General features: G+C 38.7%; 1 protein-coding gene across 1 annotated transcript in view; it reads left to right on the top strand.

The window, feature by feature from the left end:
• The window catches only part of zc3h3 (zinc finger CCCH-type containing 3), an 81,655-nt gene that overhangs the window by 29,123 nt on the left and 31,736 nt on the right, over positions 1 to 20,796 (top strand). Inside the window, exon 4 of the mRNA XM_058778511.1 lies at positions 13,593 to 13,731. Within this exon, the coding sequence (XP_058634494.1) occupies positions 13,593 to 13,731 (139 nt within the window). The remainder of the gene's footprint in view (positions 1 to 13,592; positions 13,732 to 20,796) is intronic.

The following is a 20,796-nucleotide window of genomic DNA, read 5'->3' as shown; positions in this document are numbered from 1 at the left end:
TCGGTCGACCTCTAGTTGTGTCTCTCCAAACTTAATGATATTAATGAATTGATATGAAAATTAGTGAAATTTGTATATAAAAATGTGGAAATGTCATTCATTTTAATTTATTAAAAAACTTTTTTTGAAGATGTTGCATAATAAAAAAATAAAAATCAAATCAAATCAACATGAATATGCTTTTAACTAGGCTTTTTTAAATATATATATTTGTTTCTATATCGTGAACATTCTCACATTCTCAACATTCTCAACTCTCAGAAATGATCATCACAGTGCAGTGCACCTAAAATGAGTACAGTATCCTGCTAAACGTGTGGTTTATTGCACAGTTTTGTTTTGATAGGAGTCCAGTGCACTCAAGCTAAGGGCAAGGTCATAATGCTTTCATCTCATCTCTTATTCATGCCTTTAATGCCATAACTGGATGAAAACAGCATTACTGAATGTAAGGAAGCCGGTGTCATTACGCATTCAAGTTTTTCTTGTTTGGTCTCTAACCAACAGTGACACACAACATCATGCATGTGGAGAGAAAGCAATGCTGGAATCCCAAAGGACTAAACATTAGCAATATGGAAACATTTCCATGATGTAGGCTCTATGGTGTTGACGGCCTGTGAAAGGCTTCTAGCATGAATCCAAAAGTAGCTTAAATGTTAACACACAGTAAAATTGCAGCAGACGTGTGAATTACGACTGTCAACCTCCATTTCTGGCTTTATAAACAGTCAGGGATGCTCAGTGCAGCTCGTGTTGCTCTTATTAGTTGATGTAGAAGTAGGGTATTTATGTGTGTTAATGTGGTGTTGGTTTCCGTGACGATAGCATCGCACCAATGACTGATGAGGCCTGGCCTCGTGGGCGACACTTGAGCCTTTCCTGATTTTGACTGGTATGGCTGGTACCAGTCACTGGTCCATGGTTCATGGTGAGGAGGTCTTCTTGTACCCTGTCTCTCATCGGATCTCTCCAAAATACATCAACTGTCTTGCTGCCCATCTTGCTGTGTGTCTGTCTACATTAGTAGATTCTCTGAGCCTCAGAGGGCTCTTCTAATGTTTCTGCACTTTAAAACTTCCCAAGGTCACATCCTGTCCATGCACAAACACTTGGCTGAACAACAGGTCTCAGAGGTGGGCAGAGATCTTTGTTGGCACACTTCACATAAAAGCCACAGACACGTACATTCAGATGAGCTCTGTAGTTTGTGCCAAGATTGAAAAGAGACATCTTGGTATTTTGAGTCGGGGTGCAATGGCCTCCCTCCAATCATACACTGACTGCTCCTCTTGATTCCTCCTATTCAACTTAAGGGAACAAATGTCACCATATTGCGCAACTTTGTTAACTTGCATAACAGGTGTAAGGGACATTTTTAAATGCAGTGTACCTAAGGTCACTTCTCGCTAGGGCTGAGTATCGAGTTTGATACTTTTTAGAAACCAACCGAATTGCCTCGATACCATTGAAAAATGTTTTGTCGTTCAGTACCAAGTTTCAATATGTCATAATCTCATCAACGTCAGCGAGCCAATATGCATGCAGCATGCTTGATGTGCCTGAATCAAGTGCTTGTGATTGGCTCTGGTGAGGCGTCAAGGAAAAACACTAGTTTACACTGGTTACGCCCAGAGACCTGGCTCACATGTGAGGCTATAGTGTGTTAGCGTCAAAACACCATAGATGTAAGGCTACGTTTACACTAGTGTGTTTTAAAATGAAAATGAGCCTCGTCCATACTGGCATTTCCACTGGGTTTCTGAAAAGATCTGCACTACATGACGGAAAACACGTTTTGCATGACCATTCATGCACATTGTAGGATCATGCTACAAAAGACAATTTATAAGATTTATACTATGCTTTTACTCAAAACTCACTATAAACCACAGTTGAGTGTTTGTAATAACTCGATTGTGATCTAATGTGTATTTTGGCCATATAATATTGTTGTTGTTTTTTTGTGATCAACTTTTTATTTTATTTTTTAAATCAACGAAACAACATCCACACAAACAAACAACAGGGAGGGGGGAACCAACAGACACACCATAACAATTTCAATTTGCAGCAGGACAAAACAGAATCCACATGAATCCACAGATTCCCACTGGCGTGTGGAGAAAAGTACCTGCTGATACAGTGTTACAGATATGACAGTTATAGGTCGATTGCAGTTTCATTTTCATTTTAAACCTCTTGTAAGGAGTTATGTATGCTCAATGGATGACTTTGAAATGGATAAGACGATGAGACAAATTTTTAGAAGTTAAGATTAGATTAGACCACACCCTCTCCCAGTCGACCGATAAATCAAAATCTGTTAATTCACGATTCCAGGTAGATTTAATAGAAAGAGACTTTGCAGTGTGATCATGAAGTTTACTATACATTAAAGAAACAGATGGCCGACCAGAGGGTGGTGCGATCCAATAACATATAGGATGAGAGGAAATGGGGGATGCCCAGGGAAGTCCATAGGGCTTGAGAGCAGAACGTAACTGAAAAAAGACAAAATATGATGATGCTAGTAAACAAAACTTAGTTCTTAGTTCTTGAAGTGAGCAGAGTCCCTGGTTATCATATAAGTCACCACGTGTTTCTGCCCAATGTAGACCAAGAGGGCTGGACAAATGGCCGATTTAAAAAAAATTAAAGTTGTACCATAAGGGTGTGTTGTTACAAAATTTGAAAGGTCCTCCCATCAGACGTTCCACCCTTTTTGGAAAAAAAAGTCCTTAGATGTAATATTCTGGATTCGTCAAAGATCGATTACATTAAGTTCAGTGATCAATTTATTCAATAACTTAATGGCTGTAGTATCAGGGTGAGATTTATCCAGTGCAGGATTTAAAACAGCATTAAAATCACCACCCATCACTAAAGGACAATCCATCTGCTCGAGTAATATATTGGAAATATTTGTGAAAAATGCACTGTCTGCCTCATTCAGGCAGTAAATGGAGACCAGTGCTAACCTGTCATTATGTATTTTACAGCGTATAAAAACAAATCTACTTTCATCGTATGTTCAATAGCTAAATGTAACTTCCTATCGACTAAGATAAGCACCCCCTTAAGTTTTATTGGGGGCACAAGAGAAGGCTGCCAGTTTGTAATACTTGTTTTGAAAACATGCCACATCACATTGTTTTAAAGGGTTAGTTCGCCCATTTAAGACATGAAGTTGTATGCAATCCTTACCAGCACTATAGTGCATACACACTGACCCACCCTTTAGTCACCTCCCTGGTCAGAGTTCTGGCCGCTGGAAGTTTTTCAAGATAGTACTCCCGGTTAGTTTCCGGGGCCTCAAAACAAAAATACGAAAAAAGTATTTGCGTTTCAAAGCTTGAATAATTTACATCACAAAAAACACGCCTGACAAAATTCATACCTCAGTTTTAATCGGCACTATTTTCTTTCCATTTCTATCAATCCGCGCTGCTGTCAACGTCAACAGTGCAGTGCGCACGTTCAGATCAGCTGTTGATAGCGCGACTCGCTGACAACATGTCTGACTACGAAACTTCTGATGACGAAACCAATTTTAGCACAATGTCAGACGGAACAGATGATGATGAAAGTAATTTTCAGCTTGTTTACCGTACAGTTTAGACATTGGATCATAAAGTTAGTAAATAGAGCTTACCCGTGGTACTGGTACAGCAAAACTCTTTAAAATCATTTTTTTTCTTTTTCCTCCTTGGTTGGGGATGTAATCGTCTTCGCTGAAGTGAGCACTGCACACACGGAAATCCTTGATTCTCGATATTTTAGCTCCGCAGAGTAGCCGATGGCAACCAGCCAAAGCGGTCTCGTAGCTATATCCGAAACTGGAAAACGATGGAATCTGAACGGTGATCCCGCACATTCTTGTGGTCACAGCCTGGGAATTTACAAGTTCGCACCATTGTTCATTTTCTACTTTTTATGTCGTTGTCATTCGATTGTGTAAACACTATGGAACAGCTGATCTGAACGCGTGCGCACTGTTGACGTTGACAGCAGCGCAGATTGATAGAAATGGAAAGAAAATAGTGCCGATTAAAACTGAGGTATGAATTTTGTCAGGCGTGTTTTTTGTGATGTAAATTATTCAAGCTTTGAAACGCAAATACTTTTTTCACGTAAAACGCACAGTTTTGAGGCCCCGGAAACCAACCGAGTACTATCTTGAAAACTTCCAGCGCCAGAACTCTGACCAGGAGGTGACTAAAGGGTGGGTCAGTGTGTATGCACTATAGTGCTGGTAAGGATTGCATACAACTTCATGTCTTAAATGGGCGAACTAACCCTTTAACTGAGCCTCTTGTATCAGGGCACAGGAAATCGTTTTACGGTGCAAATATTCTAATATCCGGGTACGCTTAATAGGAGAATTTAGGCCATTCACATTCAATGATAAGATATTCAGAACATGCATTGTGTGCGGAGACCGGTCTCTTCCCTGTGCATGCACACTGGTGTCCTCGTGGGTCCAGGAAGGGAGCGTGGAGGGACTTCCGTGCCGCCAGAGACGTGAGCTGCCGCACCCGCTGTCCGGACGAAACCGCACCCGTGTTACGGCTGTCGGGCCAGGATGCCGGGCCGACCAAGTCCCGCCGAATGCCATGGACCAAGAGGAAGAGCCGCCGCTATGATGAAGCCGTCGCCCCTCGCGACCAGGACCCGAGTGGGAGCGTGTGTGCGGCCGCCGGACTCCGCCACTTACCTGTACCCTTCCTTCCAGAACACTGCCCCTCCTTCACAAACCCCGCAGCACGATTTTGGACACTTTATCCCCTTTGGACACTTTATTTTATTATTTCTGTTTAATAAAAGCCTCTCTGAGACCTGACGCCACACCCACTGTGTCTGTCGTTTGCTCCTCCCGTCACAGTATCCTGGATGCCAATCCACCTATGGCGCTTTTTCACTGCGTGGTACGACTCGGCTCAGCACGGTTCAGAATGGCACGGCTCAGTTTGGCTCGGTTTGCGTTTCCACTGCGGTTTAGTACCGCTTTGAGTGGGGGGGATTATTTACGTATCATTATAGTTGCGCCGCCTCTAATGCCGTGACTCCTGAAAAACTTTTTAATTCCGCGTCACTCCATCACGCTCTCGCTGGATCTGTTCCTCGGCTGTCAATGAAAGGACAGTCTGTACTTCCTCAAACAAAACAGCCATTTTTTGGTTGTTAAAAGAAAGGTGCGCTCATTCTAAACAGTTGCGTTCGATCCTTTGCTGGCTGTGCTGATTTAAATCTAGTGGGTCTGTTGTGTCTCGTGCCGCAAGTTCAATGACACAGGCAGTGCCGATTTTCTCCGGCGAATCAGTGATCAGCAGAGTTTTCACGTCAAGTTTTGGTAATGGTACGGTTCGCTTGAAACCTCGGCCGAGGTGGTACTAAAAAAGTACCGGGTACTGTACCCAGTGGAAAATCCCCCAAAATTGAGCCGTACTGGACCGTACCATGCAGTGGAATAGTGCCATTATATGCATAGTTCTTTTAAAAGAAGAGCAGAATAAATAAAAGCATTGATATCTGTTGAAGGGCATAGAAAAAAAGCAAAAACAAGGAACAACAAACAACTGTGTGTAAAAACCAAAGCAGACCGCACATTACCGAGAGTGTAGGTCTGCACAAACAACAGAAACAAATGTTGATGCGTGACCAGTCCACTTCAACGCAAGACATGTCCCCAAAGGCCCACTGAGCCAAAAGCGTAGTGATTGAACCTGCTCTCCATCAGCCCGAAGAAGAAGAATAATAATAATAAAGAAAAATGAAGAAAATAAATCATTATTATTTACCAATCAGCGGACAAACGTACAGGGCAGGGGCAAGTTTCCAAAAATAAATTAACAAGTGTCCATGGCCACCTTGTTATTGTCCTCCTCCGGGCAGTTAGGATCACCACAGACCTCATCGTTAGTTTTCCCTCATTGAGCTGAGAGGATGGAGACGGTAGCCGACGCCTTCCTGCTGATTGGTAGCGCTGCAGAATACATCCTCAGTGACAGTGAAGCAACAAAATCCTTCTCCTTTTGAACATCATCTGCTCACCTCTGTGCTGTAGATTAATTACTGCTGGATAGGTGAGGAAGGGCTGGAGACCAAGTGCTGGCATCTTCTTCAAGACTTGATTAAAGCTCTTTCTCTTGGTAATTGTGGCTGAATTAAAGTCGGGAAAAAATAGTAGCGTGACATTGTCCTGCGTAAACTTCACCGGATATACCTGCCAAGCACCTTTCAGGATCGCTGATCTGTCATGCCATCTTAGTACACGGAAGATGAGAGTACGCGGCCGATCTGAGTTTTTCCTTCCGTCATACACGCGATGGGCCCGGACAATCTTGATGTCACGGCCCTTCAGGGAAGGGATCCACCTGGAAAGATTAGCTCTGAGGAAACCAGCTGCGTCGGAGCTTCCGCCCCCTCCAGCAACCCCACCAGTCGCACGTTATTTCTCCTGCTCCTATCCTCAATGTTCGTATTTTTTTCGGTGAGTTGCTCCAGCTGATTTCTTAAGTTTGTGACTGTCCTCCTATCCTCACGTGCAGCTGCTTGAACGGAATCGACCCAGTCATGTGTCTGTTTCGCCGTGATGGCTAGCTTTTCAACTTCTGCTTTTAGCTCTTTTACAGAATCGTTGGTCGTTTGCATATCCAAATGTAGATCAGAGTCTATCGCTTCTCTTACAGTCGAAGCCACTACCGAATCGAGAGTACTTTGTTGCTCTTTAAGCGCTAGCTTGATACCATTAGCTATAGCAGCTTCGAGATCCTCTCTGGAGATTTTTAGAGAAATAATTTTTTCTTTATTGGCAATTGTCCACTCTCTCTTTTTCCGGCTGTTCTAGACTGCTGGGGCACTCATAGTGAGCTAAATAAAGATTTACTGACGGGATATGTACAATTTCTGATAAAATGAGCAGAGCGAAGGACTATGCGTGCATTGCCGCTGAAGGGTCACGTCATCTCCCATGTAATATTGTTGAACTATGATATTTGTAGCCTTTTATATCAAGCTAATCGCTACACCTGCTTAGCATTTGTCATATATAGCCCTGTATGAAAATAGGCAGAATCTCATGAAAATCAACATCATACAAATCATATACTGTCGTAATCGTGTTTATTAGCTTCATGTTTCATCCATGGAAATGTTGAACTGAACACGGAAGTGAAATGGACGTTCGTGATCGGAAGAGAGGCTTATGAAGAAAACACAGACAGACAGCGCTAGAAGCAGCTAATGATCATCAATAAATCAGTGGAAAATGAATAGATATGATGATTCTGTCTTAGCTATTTGTTTTAAAATGAAAACAAACAAATGTAAAAACTTACCCTTAAAGATGTGGAAACTGATTTGAACTTTTTATTAAAACCATTTGCACTGATTTATTGTGCTGGCTACATTTTGTCCCTTCGTGCTTTTTTTTTGTTCCTTTGTGAAGTGGCTCAGGAGTCTTTAGGTCCAAAGTTTGAGGTAATGTGTAGGGTTGGGAATCGAAAATCGATTCCAATTCCAGAATCGGATACTTGTTATAAAATTAAAATTTCCGCCTATTGATTCCTGTATCACCTTTTGAAAGTAATTGACACTTCAAGTAAAGATTTATCAATTACATTGTTACGCCAGTAGGTGGTGAAAAGGGGCTGTTAAAATGTTTGTCTTTGAATCATTCAAGAGATTTGTTAAAAAATGCTAAAGTAAATCTTTGAGTGAGTCATTGAATCAATCATTCATAAATTGCATGTGATTTTGTTTAGTTGTCTGTATTTTCTTCAGAATTGTGAGAGAACCAGAATCTCCGTTTAAAAAAAAAAAAAAATTCAATTTGTTCAGAACCGTGTAGCTCTATTTTGCACACAAACCGCTCTTAAATGAGTCCAGTTTTTATGTAGCCTGCTGATTTTTGTTCATGGTATTCAGCTGCAACTAAATGCTTTGCAAAAGGAGACACAAAATAAGTAAGTCTGATATCATTTTTTTTAAATCACATTGGAATCGAAACTGGGAATCGAAAAAACAATTGGAATCGATAAGCGGAATCGGAATTGATAAAATTCAAACAATAAACAATCCTAGTAATGTGTAATGTAGTCTTGTTAAAACCAATTTCATAAAATTGGTATCAAAAAAGTATTGTGCAGGAATTGAAGTCAAGGTATCAGTATCAGCCCTTCTCACACAATGTTTTCCCATCATTTAAACTTTAAGACCCATGTGTACTTCATTTTCCATGTTCTGTCTAACACACAGTTGAGCTCTGGGTCCATTCAAAGTACACTCCTTTGACAGTGTGCACAGATAGAAGCTTTCGGCACATGAACACTAGCCAGTGGACCTTTTATTTTTGAACACTCAATTCACTCACGTATGCCTGTTGTATTCATGCACCATTTTGCGCGAACACTAAAGTGGAGTTGCTCACAGACAGTGGGTCTCACACATATTTATATGCACAGATGATCTTCACAGGCCTGAGTGGAGTAAAATATACTAATTCTGTTATTAACAGTATTTTCTTTGCAGGGCCTCCAACTGAGGAGTTAAACTGCTTCCCCTTGTCTCCATTTGGCCTTGTGTTTGTTGCCAACTATGATATGATTGGTCTGCCTTCACATATGGTTTCAGGAATGCCTGTTAAACAGCTGGCCCATAGCACTGGCACTTAGAATCATTGACGGAACTGTTTCGAGAAAGATACACATGCAGAGTACAACCAGACAATAGTCCACAACGCACAATTCCCTTTGATCCAGTCTCTGCCAAGAGAGTGTTCCGGAGCTATGCCACACTCCATCTCTGCCAAACTTGTTTTGTCCCATGAGATTCTACGCTGCCTTAACACTAGTTTGATGGCGGTGTAAAGTGTTACTGGTTTACCGGAGAAGCATTTAATGGCAGCTGTGCCGTCCCACTGGGAATCAGAGGATGAGCCCCTGGGGGATTGCTGCAGAAGCAGAGGGGTATCTCTCGCTGTCAATAATGAGATTAATGATGTGACAGAGATGGAACGGTGGAGAATCGGACCGCTGTTAAACGGAATTAGTTGTCAAATTTGGAGACGGGATCAGAGAACATGAGATGACACAGCTTGATAATCCCTAAGAGGATGCAGGGTGTCACTGCTGCCCTGTCATAACATTGATGAAGAGTGCAGGGAACATTCCAGAAAGTGTGAAATAAATACTATAGCAGTTGTCACACTATGAGTATCTCCATTTCAGTTCCAACGAACACGTTAGGACAAGTGGTGCAGCTTGAATGTCTGTACTTCCTTTTGTTCCTGTCTTCCTTCCTTTCCCCAGCTTTCTCTCTTCGTGTCCTTTTTTAAACATTTATTTTTGGCATTTTTGCCTTTATTTGGGCAGGACAGTTTAGAGAGTTGAGAGAAAGTGAAGTAGGAAAGGATTGAAAAGGACCACAAGCTAGGACTCGAAATTTGGTCGGCAGAAGAATAACTGCGCTACCTGTTAGAGTGCTGGCCACAAGCCTCCAAGGAAAAGACATGGCATGTGGCCAAGTATGGTGTCCCATACTCAGAATTTGTGCTCTGCATGTGCTCACCTATCCAAGTGCACACACACAGCAGTGAGTAGTGAGCAAACAGAAACCCAAACAGTGGGCAGCCATTTATGCAGTTGGGGGTTTGGTGCCTTGCTCATGGGTCTCACCTCAATTGTGGTACTGAAGGTGGAAGAGAGCCCTGTACATTCCTACCTACAATTCCTGTATGTACCAAGACTCGAACCCGCAACCATTAGGCCACGACTGTCCCTGAAAAATGTGCCACATGTTATGTGCCACACTGGATTCGAACCCATTACCTGGAAGGTTCGGGGCTAGTGGTTTAGCAGAGTACTTTAAATACCTTTCTTCCTTCCTGTCCTCTTTCCTTTCTTTCCTTCTTTTCGTTCCTTAAATCATTTCTTTCCTTCCTTCCTACTTACTTGCCTACTTACCTTAATTTCCTTTTTTATATATATTCATTCATTCCTTTCCCTGTTTCCTTCCCTCATTCCTTTCCTCAATTCTTTCCTCCTGGCTATATATCTATCAATTACATTTCTGTTTACCTTACAAACGTTCCTTTGCTCGTTTTTTCCCCCTCACTACCTATTTACCTGTTACATTTCTTTTTATTTCTTCCTTCACTCCCTGCTTTCTTCCTACCCATCTACCTACCTTACTTTGCCTTCCTTCTTTTCTGCTTACCTATTTACCATACTTTGCCTTCCGTCCTTTTCTTTCTTCCTTTCTGCCTTTCTTTGTTACTTTTCCTTCTTTCTTTCTTGCCTATCTACCTATTCTAGTATTTTTCCTTCCTTCGTACTTGTACCTATCTACCTTACTTTGCCTTTTTCCTTCCAACCTATCTGCATACCTTACCCTGCCATCCTTCCTTCCTTCCTTTGCTTCCTTCTTTCCTACCTGTCTACCTACCTTACTTTGCCTACATTTCTTTGATTTCCTCTTGCATATTAACCTACCTTACTTACTTAGCCTTCCACCTTTCATTTCTTTCTACGTATCTACATTTTTTCCTTCCTTTCCTTCTTAAATCATTGTTGCAGACCATTTAATCTAATCTATATGCCATTGTTTACTCTTATTCAGCTTTGTAGTCCTATTGTATGTCATGTGCAAAGCATCTTAAAAACATCTGAGAAGCTGAACTAGACTAGCTGGCCACTAAATTGGTGGCAATTATATAATTTCCAAGACTTCCTCTGGTTTGTTTGTGTAGTTGTGCTTGTCCAAAAAAGCTTTTCCTTTTAAAGTTAACGTCACCACTCAGTTATCCCAGCGCCCCAACATAAAGTCCAGAGAATAGACAGAAAAATAACATGGGAACCTGTCAGAAAAATGAGTCTGTGCGTGTGACAGAGAGGGATAGATAAAGGTGTGAGCTCGCAGCGCTGAAGCCGAAGTGAGTTGAGTAAATAATCGGCCGTCTGAGGAGCTGCGGGTGCGGGGCTGGTGTGTCAGCAGGCGATGGATGAGTCCCCAGGCCTGATTGTAAAGCCCAGCAGGTTGTGTTGGTTGAGTGAGTCTGTGCCGAGTGGAGTCTCAATCTTCCCTCTAATAGGCCACTGACAGGCCTTTACCACACACATATACACACACTTGCGAGTACACACATCAATAAAAGTGTCCTGACAGGGACCACAGCCTCAGCTTTGGTACCTAGCACGCAGTACTACACTAAACTGGCTGCACACACGCACACAAAGACACGGGTGACATCAATTCTGTGGCGCTATCATTAAACAATAGGTATGGTGGAACAATACAACGAAGTGCGAAGTATATGGCTGGCTGTGTAAGACACAAGCTCTCTGACAAGCCATATTTGTCATCCGCTGGGACGCAGGCAGGTCCGACATCTGCGGTACAGATGAGAGGTGTGTGAAAAAGTGACTTTGAGCCAGACAACTAATCTCGCAGCCTCACATACTCGACCCCTTGTCGCAGGCCCACACACAAGTGTGTTTGCTCCCTCGCTTATGCAGTCTGGTCATACACTCCAGAGCTCAAACACTCCATCACATAAAGCGCACATAAACCCTCATAAAGGGTCCTCTGTATTACACACATTCGTACAGTCGGACACATCCCTCCGCTGTGTGCCATACTGGGCCGAGATTTGATCATTGGTAAATGTTTGTCGAAGATGAATTCCCCGGCTGATACTGAAGTGTGTGTGCGTGTATGGGTCCAGTGATAAATGAAGAAGGGTGCCCTGGAATAGAAGACCAGGAAAAATAGGAGGAGGAAGGTTTTCTATTGTGACAGGAAATGTGAGTTTCTTTTAGAACATTATGGAATGGCCATTAAATGCACCATGGAAAGAGTAGCTGTTCAAATAACCAGGAAGAGGCGTATTACCATAACAATACATTTGTATTTCTTCCTTTCTGCTTTATTTTCCTCCTTGCTTCCTTTTTCCTATCTTTTACTCTTCCTTTTACTCTTTTACTCTTACTCTTTTTTTTTCCTTCTGTCCATTCATTCATTCATTCATTCATGTCCTTTTTTATTCATTCCCTCCTACTTCAATTTTGTTCATATTTTCCTTCCATTTTTCCTTTCCCCATTCATTCATTCATTCATGTCCTTTTTTATTCCTTCGCTCCTACTTCACTTTTGTTCATATTTTCCTTGCTTCCTTCTCCTTTCGTTCTTCCTTCCTTCTTTCCTTTCTTCTACCTTCCTTCCATTCTTTTCTTTCCTAATTTATTTTATTCATTCCTATCATTTATTCCTGTATTTTTTTTTCTTTTTTCCTGCTTCACGCTTACCTTCCTTCCTTCCACTTTCTTTCTTTCTTTCTTTCTTTCTTGGCAATTAAGGATTGTTTTAATCCATTTATTGAAATCATTGTAACATGTTAGAGAAGCACAACTAAGAATTTACTTTTGCCAAAACTGCACCGCCTATAGTTAGTTTAAACAGAACTACCATCTGCTTACAAACCTTTTCATAAACAGCTGTAAATGGTTTATTAAAATAAACTTTCAGCCAAAGTCTTTCCGCTCTGTATTTTTCCTCCACTAACCCTCTCTGATTTTCTTAAGATCTTTAAGTAATTCTATTCTCCCACTGGCTTGTCTAACATGCTAAATTGTAGCTGCTGGGAATAAATCTTTGGGGTTTTTAGCTCTGGTGTACAGCGGCAACGAGCGAAAGCCGCCATGCCGAGTCCATCTTTTACTCAGCCCGCATGCATGCATGTCACTTCAGCCCAGCCACTCATAAAGCAACATGATGGATAAATGAATAGAGAAAGAAATAAATAAAAGCCACACTTATTCTCTCCCGCACATCCTTTCCTCCGCCTCTCTGATGGATCTGTGAAATGATATAAGGAATAAGACTTAGAGGGAGAGCGAAAGAAGGGGCTGGGGTGGAGAGACGGATATGATTTATTAGGCTGATAAAAATTCAGCCTTTGTTATTCAGTCATTTTTCCATGTGCAGCTTATTAAGGAGCGCACCTGCCAAAGGAAGAGTTTGTGTGCACCAGTGGGTGTATGTCTAAATGTGTGTGTCCCGTGGAGTAGGAAGACTCAGACCTCACAGAGCCAGTTTAGATGACACCCTCTGTGTTCAGTGCTGTATTTTCCTGTCTTGCAATGGCTCCCTTTAGACCTGGCATTAATATCATGAGTTTTCAGTGATCAAATCACAATCGATAACACTTAACCACATTAAAAGCCAAGGGTAATTGCACCCAAGACACATTGTGATTTGAATCACTGAAACCACAAAATATTTTTTAATCTGTCAAAACGATGGAAAGAATTTCTATCAATATTGTAAATAACTTCAATGTAAACACCATTGTCCATTTTGCAAATGCAAGTTATAAAGATACAAAACACGTTTATACTGAGTGTAAAAGTGGCAGATGATCGTGTGTGTGAAATATGAATGTTATCTGTCTCTAGAGTTTATGCAAACCAACTAATTCTCAGTTGACTCAGTTATAACTCAAGCGGGCATCATTAGGTGATTAAGCTTTATTGATCAGTGAAGTGACATGTCAACCATTAATTAACTTCCATGATTGGTCTGTTTCCTTGCAGGACCCTTATCTTCATCATTGCGAAGCCCAGCATCGCATAGGGTCATCAAAACACGCTACAAGATTGACACACGCAGAGCCCATACATTCCACCACAACCCCTCTCTTTCCTACAGGGTCAAGAGAGTGCATTCTGCCAGGTAAGTGATGGGTGCTTTTCTGGTGGAGGTGGAAATGACCAGCACTTAATCCACTTCCTGTTTGTCTCCACCTCAACAAAGCTAATTTCAATGGCTGTATTCCATCATAAATTGTACGTTTGCATGTGTGCGTGCATCCTGCTCACAATCTTAGCCCGGCACAACCAATTACCAGCCTGATTAAAACCTCTCTGTTGACATTCAGTGTTTTTATCAGTGTCTCAGTGCCTAATAAAACATTAAATAACCGCCTGGCCCTTAATAACGCCACATAGAACCATAACTAACTGCCTCATCACCACTGATAATGACAGAGAGAAGGTGCCGCTCGTCATGGTAATCTATTACTGCAACCATAATATTACACCATAAAGATGTTCTACGGGATGGCCCACATGCTCGTGTGGACATGAAGGTAGTCACTGAGACAGAAGCTTTTAATGGTGCCTTGAAATAGTTTTTTTTATATGACAACATTAAGTTTTTTGTAACTGGCAATTCACACAAAACCTATTTTTGCATTTAAAAGTGTGAGACACGGGTAAATGAAAAAAAAAAAACATGATGCGTGTTTTTTTTGGTTTTTTAGATTTAGATGCATGTTTAGCTAAAAAAAAACACAAAATATTTATTAATCTTTTATATCATTAAGTTATTTGTATCCATGCATTTTTATAATTTTATAGATAAACGATTTAGATTTTTATGTTTAACTGCTGTAAATGTCAGCATTGTATGTTTAGATGCTGTATTGTATGTTTCAGTGTCTGTGAAAACGTAAGTAAATGTACGTTTTGTAGAACCGCATTTTATGTAAAATACATACAAATTCTCATGAGATCACGTTGCATATGCAAGACTTGAGCTCAATGGTCAAAGACATATTCTAGCACATTTTTAGATGGATAAACAATCTAAAGTAAGTGCAGTCAATTTAAAAAAAAGTGATATGCAAAAACAGATCAACAGAAGGTTTCAATGACAGTTAACAGCTTTCCCTGTTAAATAAATATACATGTTCCAGACAATGGTGTTAATGCAAGAGACAAGAGGTTCAGATTCAAATGACAAACATTTTTGCCCCCTGTATGTGCAGTCTAGCAGTTTGTGTGCAAAAGAGAATGGCTGTTGCACAATATGAGGTGTCTAGTTCCCCAGTGTGGTTCTGTTCACACAGAGAGGTTGGAAAGCTTCTAGATTGTAAATGCTTATAGAAAGACAGAGAGAAGGAAGAGGGGTCACTGCTGTGTCTGTATGGCATTAGCCATAATATATATTTAGTCTGATAGGAGGCCACTGAGAAATCCTATTCACTTAAGGGTGTAAATGAAGCACTCATGCGTATGGGTGTAAATTTTTTATTCCCCCTCTTATCTACAGAGTTAAAATGATCTTCATAAATCCCCCTGCTGTGTGGGCCTGGCTTAGCCATGTATAAAAAAAAGAGAGGTGGATTAAAGGTGTTATATGTTAAGAAGGGTGCCACATTAAACAAAATAACCTTCTCTTTTATCTCTCTTGCTCTCTTTTACTGGCTTTCTGGTCTTTTCTGCTTTAGTGAGGATTGCTTTACACTGCCTTGAGTGGATAGCGCTTAACAAAATCACTTATTTTTGGTGCTTTCAAGCAGGTTCGGTGCATGATATCACTCTGAGTATCTGATTGGTTGCTTAAGCAGCTGTAACTTTGTGTTAATGGAGAGAGAGGAAGTTGATCTGTTTATGTCCATTGGTTTTAAATCTAGTAATGTAGTTATCCCCGTTCATATCATATGAGCTGATAATAGTTTCTTGAGGGTAAGTTCTTTGTGTTTATCTTAGCCTACCTCTGCTCATTGTTCTCTTTTAGGATGGACATGTTTGCTTAGAGATAATCATGAAAATATATATATAATATATTTATTTATTTATTTTTACTTAAACCTATGTTTTGAATTTTACATAGCAAATAAATATAATGCTATGCCTCATTTAGTAAAACTACTGGTATATGTAGTCATCACGTGGCGGTTGAGAACATTTTGGTCGACAGACATGTAACAGCTGCTCTTGAAATAGATGATTAACAGGTCTACAGGTCAGACTCTCATCTGAGCTCATTACTGAAGAGATGCTGACATTTTGACCTCAGTGGCCTGCACACAAGTATTCAACACTGTTTATGTATAGTATAGTTTGGTTAGATTTGTGTGTGTGTGTGTGTGTGTGTGTGTGTTTGAGTTTCTAGCTCTTTTCAGATTCATTTGTAATTTATTTGAGACACTGTTTTACATGACATATACTATACTGTAATATATATATATATATATATATATATATATATATATATATATATATATATGTGTATGTATGTGTATGTGTATATATATATATATATATATATATATATATATATATATATATATATATATATATATGTGTGTATAAGTTTTATTAACTATTCCAGAAAGCCATTAGGCTATACTTTCAGTATGATATTCATGTATATTTTGCATATTTACATTAGTAATTATCATGAAAGCAGACTTTTATATAAATACATTTCCAGAAGTTGTCAAAATTTCAACATTTGTACTTTTGGAAATTAAATTGTCAATCTGCAGGACTTTTTGCAGTTCAATTTATTTTATTTTATTAATTTTCAAATGTAGAAATGTTTGTGTATACTCTCTCTAAAAGGTGATTAAAAAAAATACACTGTACAGGTTTTATATGTATCCAGATTTTGCCCTTAAATCTCAAATATTATTTGTCACCAATTAAAATATTTAATAATATGCGACATGGACATAGTAATCTAAAGTGTTGCTGATTTTTCAAGTTTGTGTGCAGGTCAGTGATACTTGATTTATGTTATTTAGATTTGCTAGGGCAGTGCTCTCTGATTTTTAATGGATAAGCGAGTGTGTGTTTGTGGGGCTTCATTTGTGTAATGCAGATTTTGTGAGACGCGTGCTTGGCTTCAGACTGCTTTTGAGCTGTGGTGACTTACCGCCATTCATTTAGCTGCCTGCAATAAATATTGATTCATCAAGGGATTTTCAATTTGAACCTCTGTGACGCATTGTGAAATATTACAAGAGAGAGGGAAATGAGAAAGAGAGAGAGATAGCGTGGGGGGAGAGGAGATAAGGGAAGATTTTTAACGATCCATCTCGCTTTCATTCATTCATTTGTTGGTGATGCTTATTTTTAGAGTATGGCCATCTTCCACATTCTTATTATATTTACACATTTGGCAGACATTACATTTAAGCTTTTATCTGAAGCAACTTATGGTGCATTCAAGATATGCTTTTTACCAGTGCATGCACTTCCTGGGAATCGAACCTGTGATATTGTCACTGTGCTATAAAGAACAGATGCACAACATGCTTAAAAAAAGTCACAATGCCAAGAGTCTCTCCGTATTAGTTAGGAAACACACACAGATGGCCGATCACAGTCCACCACCCAAGAGCTCAAGCAGAAGAAGCGCGGAGCCCCTCTCCGTCTCACACATGAGCAGACAGACGCGGGGCTCTTTAGCCCCTCACCCTTCTGTGCAGTGACCCGGCGTCCGGCGCAGCGAGCTGGAGAGCGGTGGGAGTGTGTAGTCAGCAGTGCGGCTGTGTCTGGTGATTGAGTGTTCGAGGGGACCGGGTGGGGGAGGAAAGGCCCTCGTAAATCCCCGGCAGCCACCAGAAAATAGATATAATCTCAACATTAACTACATTAATAGTAGCAGGAGTTGAATTAAGAAAGCCGTAAAGCATGGACGCCTGGGCATAAATTACACGAGTCTGTGCGCGCACACACACACACACACATACGTACACACGCATACAAACTGCCTCCTCCCGTTGCATGCTCTCCGTTTTGTTCTTTCTTTTCTAGATTTTCTCATTTATTATTGTAAATGTAGTGTTTGTTTTTGTTCTTGGACTTGGCTCGCCAGACCACCTCTTAAGATCGTCTCTTATTCCTCTTGATATTTTAAACATGAATGTTAATTTATATTATTTATATTGATATTAATAATGATTCATACAATATTATAAGTATCAATATTCATATATTATTTAAAATAATAAAATGTGCAGTAAAACAAAATATTTCTTAAATTGATATTTCTTCTCATAATAAATATTAATTTTATGTTATTACATTAACATTTTTATATTAATAATGATTCTTATAATATTATCAATATCAGTATAATTAATTCATACTGTATTATTGACATTAATTATTAAAATGTACATTAAAATGCTTAATAAAACTTGGTTAATTATAGTGAATTAATGTATTGTATGTATGTAATGTATCACCCAGGCTGCATTCATTTGAGCGAAAAAGAAAAAATTGAATGTAAAAATAGAATATTGTGAAATATTATTAACATTTAAAATAACAGTTTTCTATTTTTATTATTTATAAATAATATTTAATAACTCATATAATCATATTTAAACCAATTAAAATGTACATTAAAATAAAATACTATTATTAATATTATATTATTTTATTAGTATTAATATTGTTGATAATGATTCATATAATATTAGCAATATCAACATTAATTCATATTACATTTATTGAAGTAAATGCACATTCAAATACTTGATTAAAACTTGATTAATTAAACTCAATTAATTTGTTGCTATTATATACAGAAATATATCAGTTTTAAATTTTTTAAATAATGATACACAGAAAGTGAGCAATAGACTTTTAATTAAAGCAGCCATAATCATAATATTGATTATTTTTCACCGTAGCATTCACTTTAGGGCACACATTCATACATTTACTGTGGTATAGTACTGAATATGAAGCCAGATTTCTTGCTGCTGTTTCCTTGAACTCTAACACTGTTCATGTCTGAGAAACAACAAAAAAACAATCATAATCTTCACCTTTTATTTTCTTTGGTCCACGCACTCTCACACGTGCGGTCATACACTCTCTCTGTGGGTGGAGCGGCCCGCGTGGCCCTCATCAGGTTTAGTGCTCTGGTATTGATCAGCACAGGATATGCTGCAGCACTGCTCCCCTCTCCTCTCCTCTCCTCTCCTCTTCTTCACCACCTCTCCATTCATCTCATCCACCCATCCTGGGAGAGAAGGGAGGGGAGCACAAGGGAGAACAGGAGGAACAAGAGAGGTGAATTGAGAATGCTGAAGGACAAGGTAGAGCAATAGAGTGTAAGAGTTCAGGTATTAACAGGTATTATTTTATATTTATTCTAAATAAATAAATATAGTACTGTCAAACAATTAATCGCATCCAAAATAAAAGTTTTTATTTGCATAATATATGTGTGTTCTGTCTATATCTATTATGTGTATATTTAAATACACACACATACAGTATGTATTTTGAAAAATATTTAAATGTATTTACATGTCTATATTTATAATCATATAATTTATATTATAAATAAATGTTTAATATAAAAAAAACATTTTTCTTAAATATATACATGCATGTTTGTGTATATATATATATATATATATATATATATATATATATATATATATATATATATATATATAATATACACAGTACACATACATATATTATGTAAACAAAAACTTTTATTTTGGATGCAATTAATCGTTTGACATCACACATATATATATATATATATATATATAAAATTTTTTTTCCCCAGCAGCCATTACTCAAGTCTTCAAGTTCTTAGGATCATTCTCTAGAGTTATTATTAATAAATCATTCTAATATGCTGATTTGTTTATTAATTAATTAAAATGGATTGTGCTGCTTAATATTTTTATGAAAACTGTGATACACTTTTTTTCACAATCGTTTAATGAATAGAAAGAACTACATTTATTTATAATAAACTAATTTGGAGGATATATATGATTATATGTGTGTGTGTGAAGAGTTTATTTGCAAAAAACAGATAACTCCATTTTTACACATTTTCAAAAATCTGTTTTTTTTATTGTTTTATTATGTTGTCTTATGTTTAGATTAATTGGAAAGCACGATGAAAACATTCTGTATGTATATGTGTGTAAATATATATATATATATATATATATATATATATATATATATATATAATATTAGGGGTGTCAACGTTAACGTGTTAACGCATGCGATTAATCAAAAAAATGTTACGCGTTAATATTTTTTTAACGCAAATTAATCGTTTGATAAGGTTTGACCCCAACTTCTTCCTGTCATCGCAGCGCGGAAGGTTATCTATCATTGTGTGATGAGGGTACAGCAAACCAGTGTTGCCAGGGTAAGGGCGCAAGTGGGCTATTTTGGAAATACCGTTGCGGGAAAAATGACAGAGCCGTGGGTTGCGGTTATTTGAGCTACTTTTATAATGTACCGCGGCCGCCCAAGGTGTATATAGACAAATAAAAATTAAAATAGATCCTTTTACTAATGTGTATTACACTTGGAATGTATCCCTGGTAACTTAAGAATGGAGAGGCAGTTTTAACATCACAAACAACTTGAGTTTCAGCCGAGCATACATGTTAAGGCTTTTACACAGCAGAAATAAACATGACAACAGCCACTATAGATTATATGAGATAATAAACACACGCTTACGATAGGATATGGTCTGTATGTGATTTTCTGGAGTTGAATGTGTACATCTGAAATGCTAATTTGTGCAGCGATATAAAAGGCTATAAATAGCATATTTTAACAACAGTAAACGACCAAATTCCACATGTGGTCGTAAAAGGAAGTTATTACAAACACTCGATGGTGGTTTGAAGTGAGTTCTGAGTAAAAGTGCACTATTAATCTCATAAATTGTCTTATGAAGCCTGATGCTAATATTAGCTCTAATGCACCTGCAGAACAGGTCCAATTCTTCATAATGCATTTTGTCATAATACTTCATGTAAGGTCGCAAAAAAAAAATGTTGTTGTATTTATTTAGAAATACTTTTGATGATGGTAAATGTATACTGGGATTGAAGCAATGTGGCTTGGTAAACGTTTTATTGCCCGTTTAAATGCTGATAATGGCTGAATAAAAACAAGAGAATAATGATAAAAGAATAATAAGGATTATGTCTCACACCTG

Source organism: Onychostoma macrolepis, chromosome 06 (assembly GCF_012432095.1).
Source record: "Onychostoma macrolepis isolate SWU-2019 chromosome 06, ASM1243209v1, whole genome shotgun sequence".
Taxonomy (NCBI): domain Eukaryota; kingdom Metazoa; phylum Chordata; class Actinopteri; order Cypriniformes; family Cyprinidae; genus Onychostoma; species Onychostoma macrolepis.
This window is presented reverse-complemented; position numbering and strand designations above follow the sequence as displayed.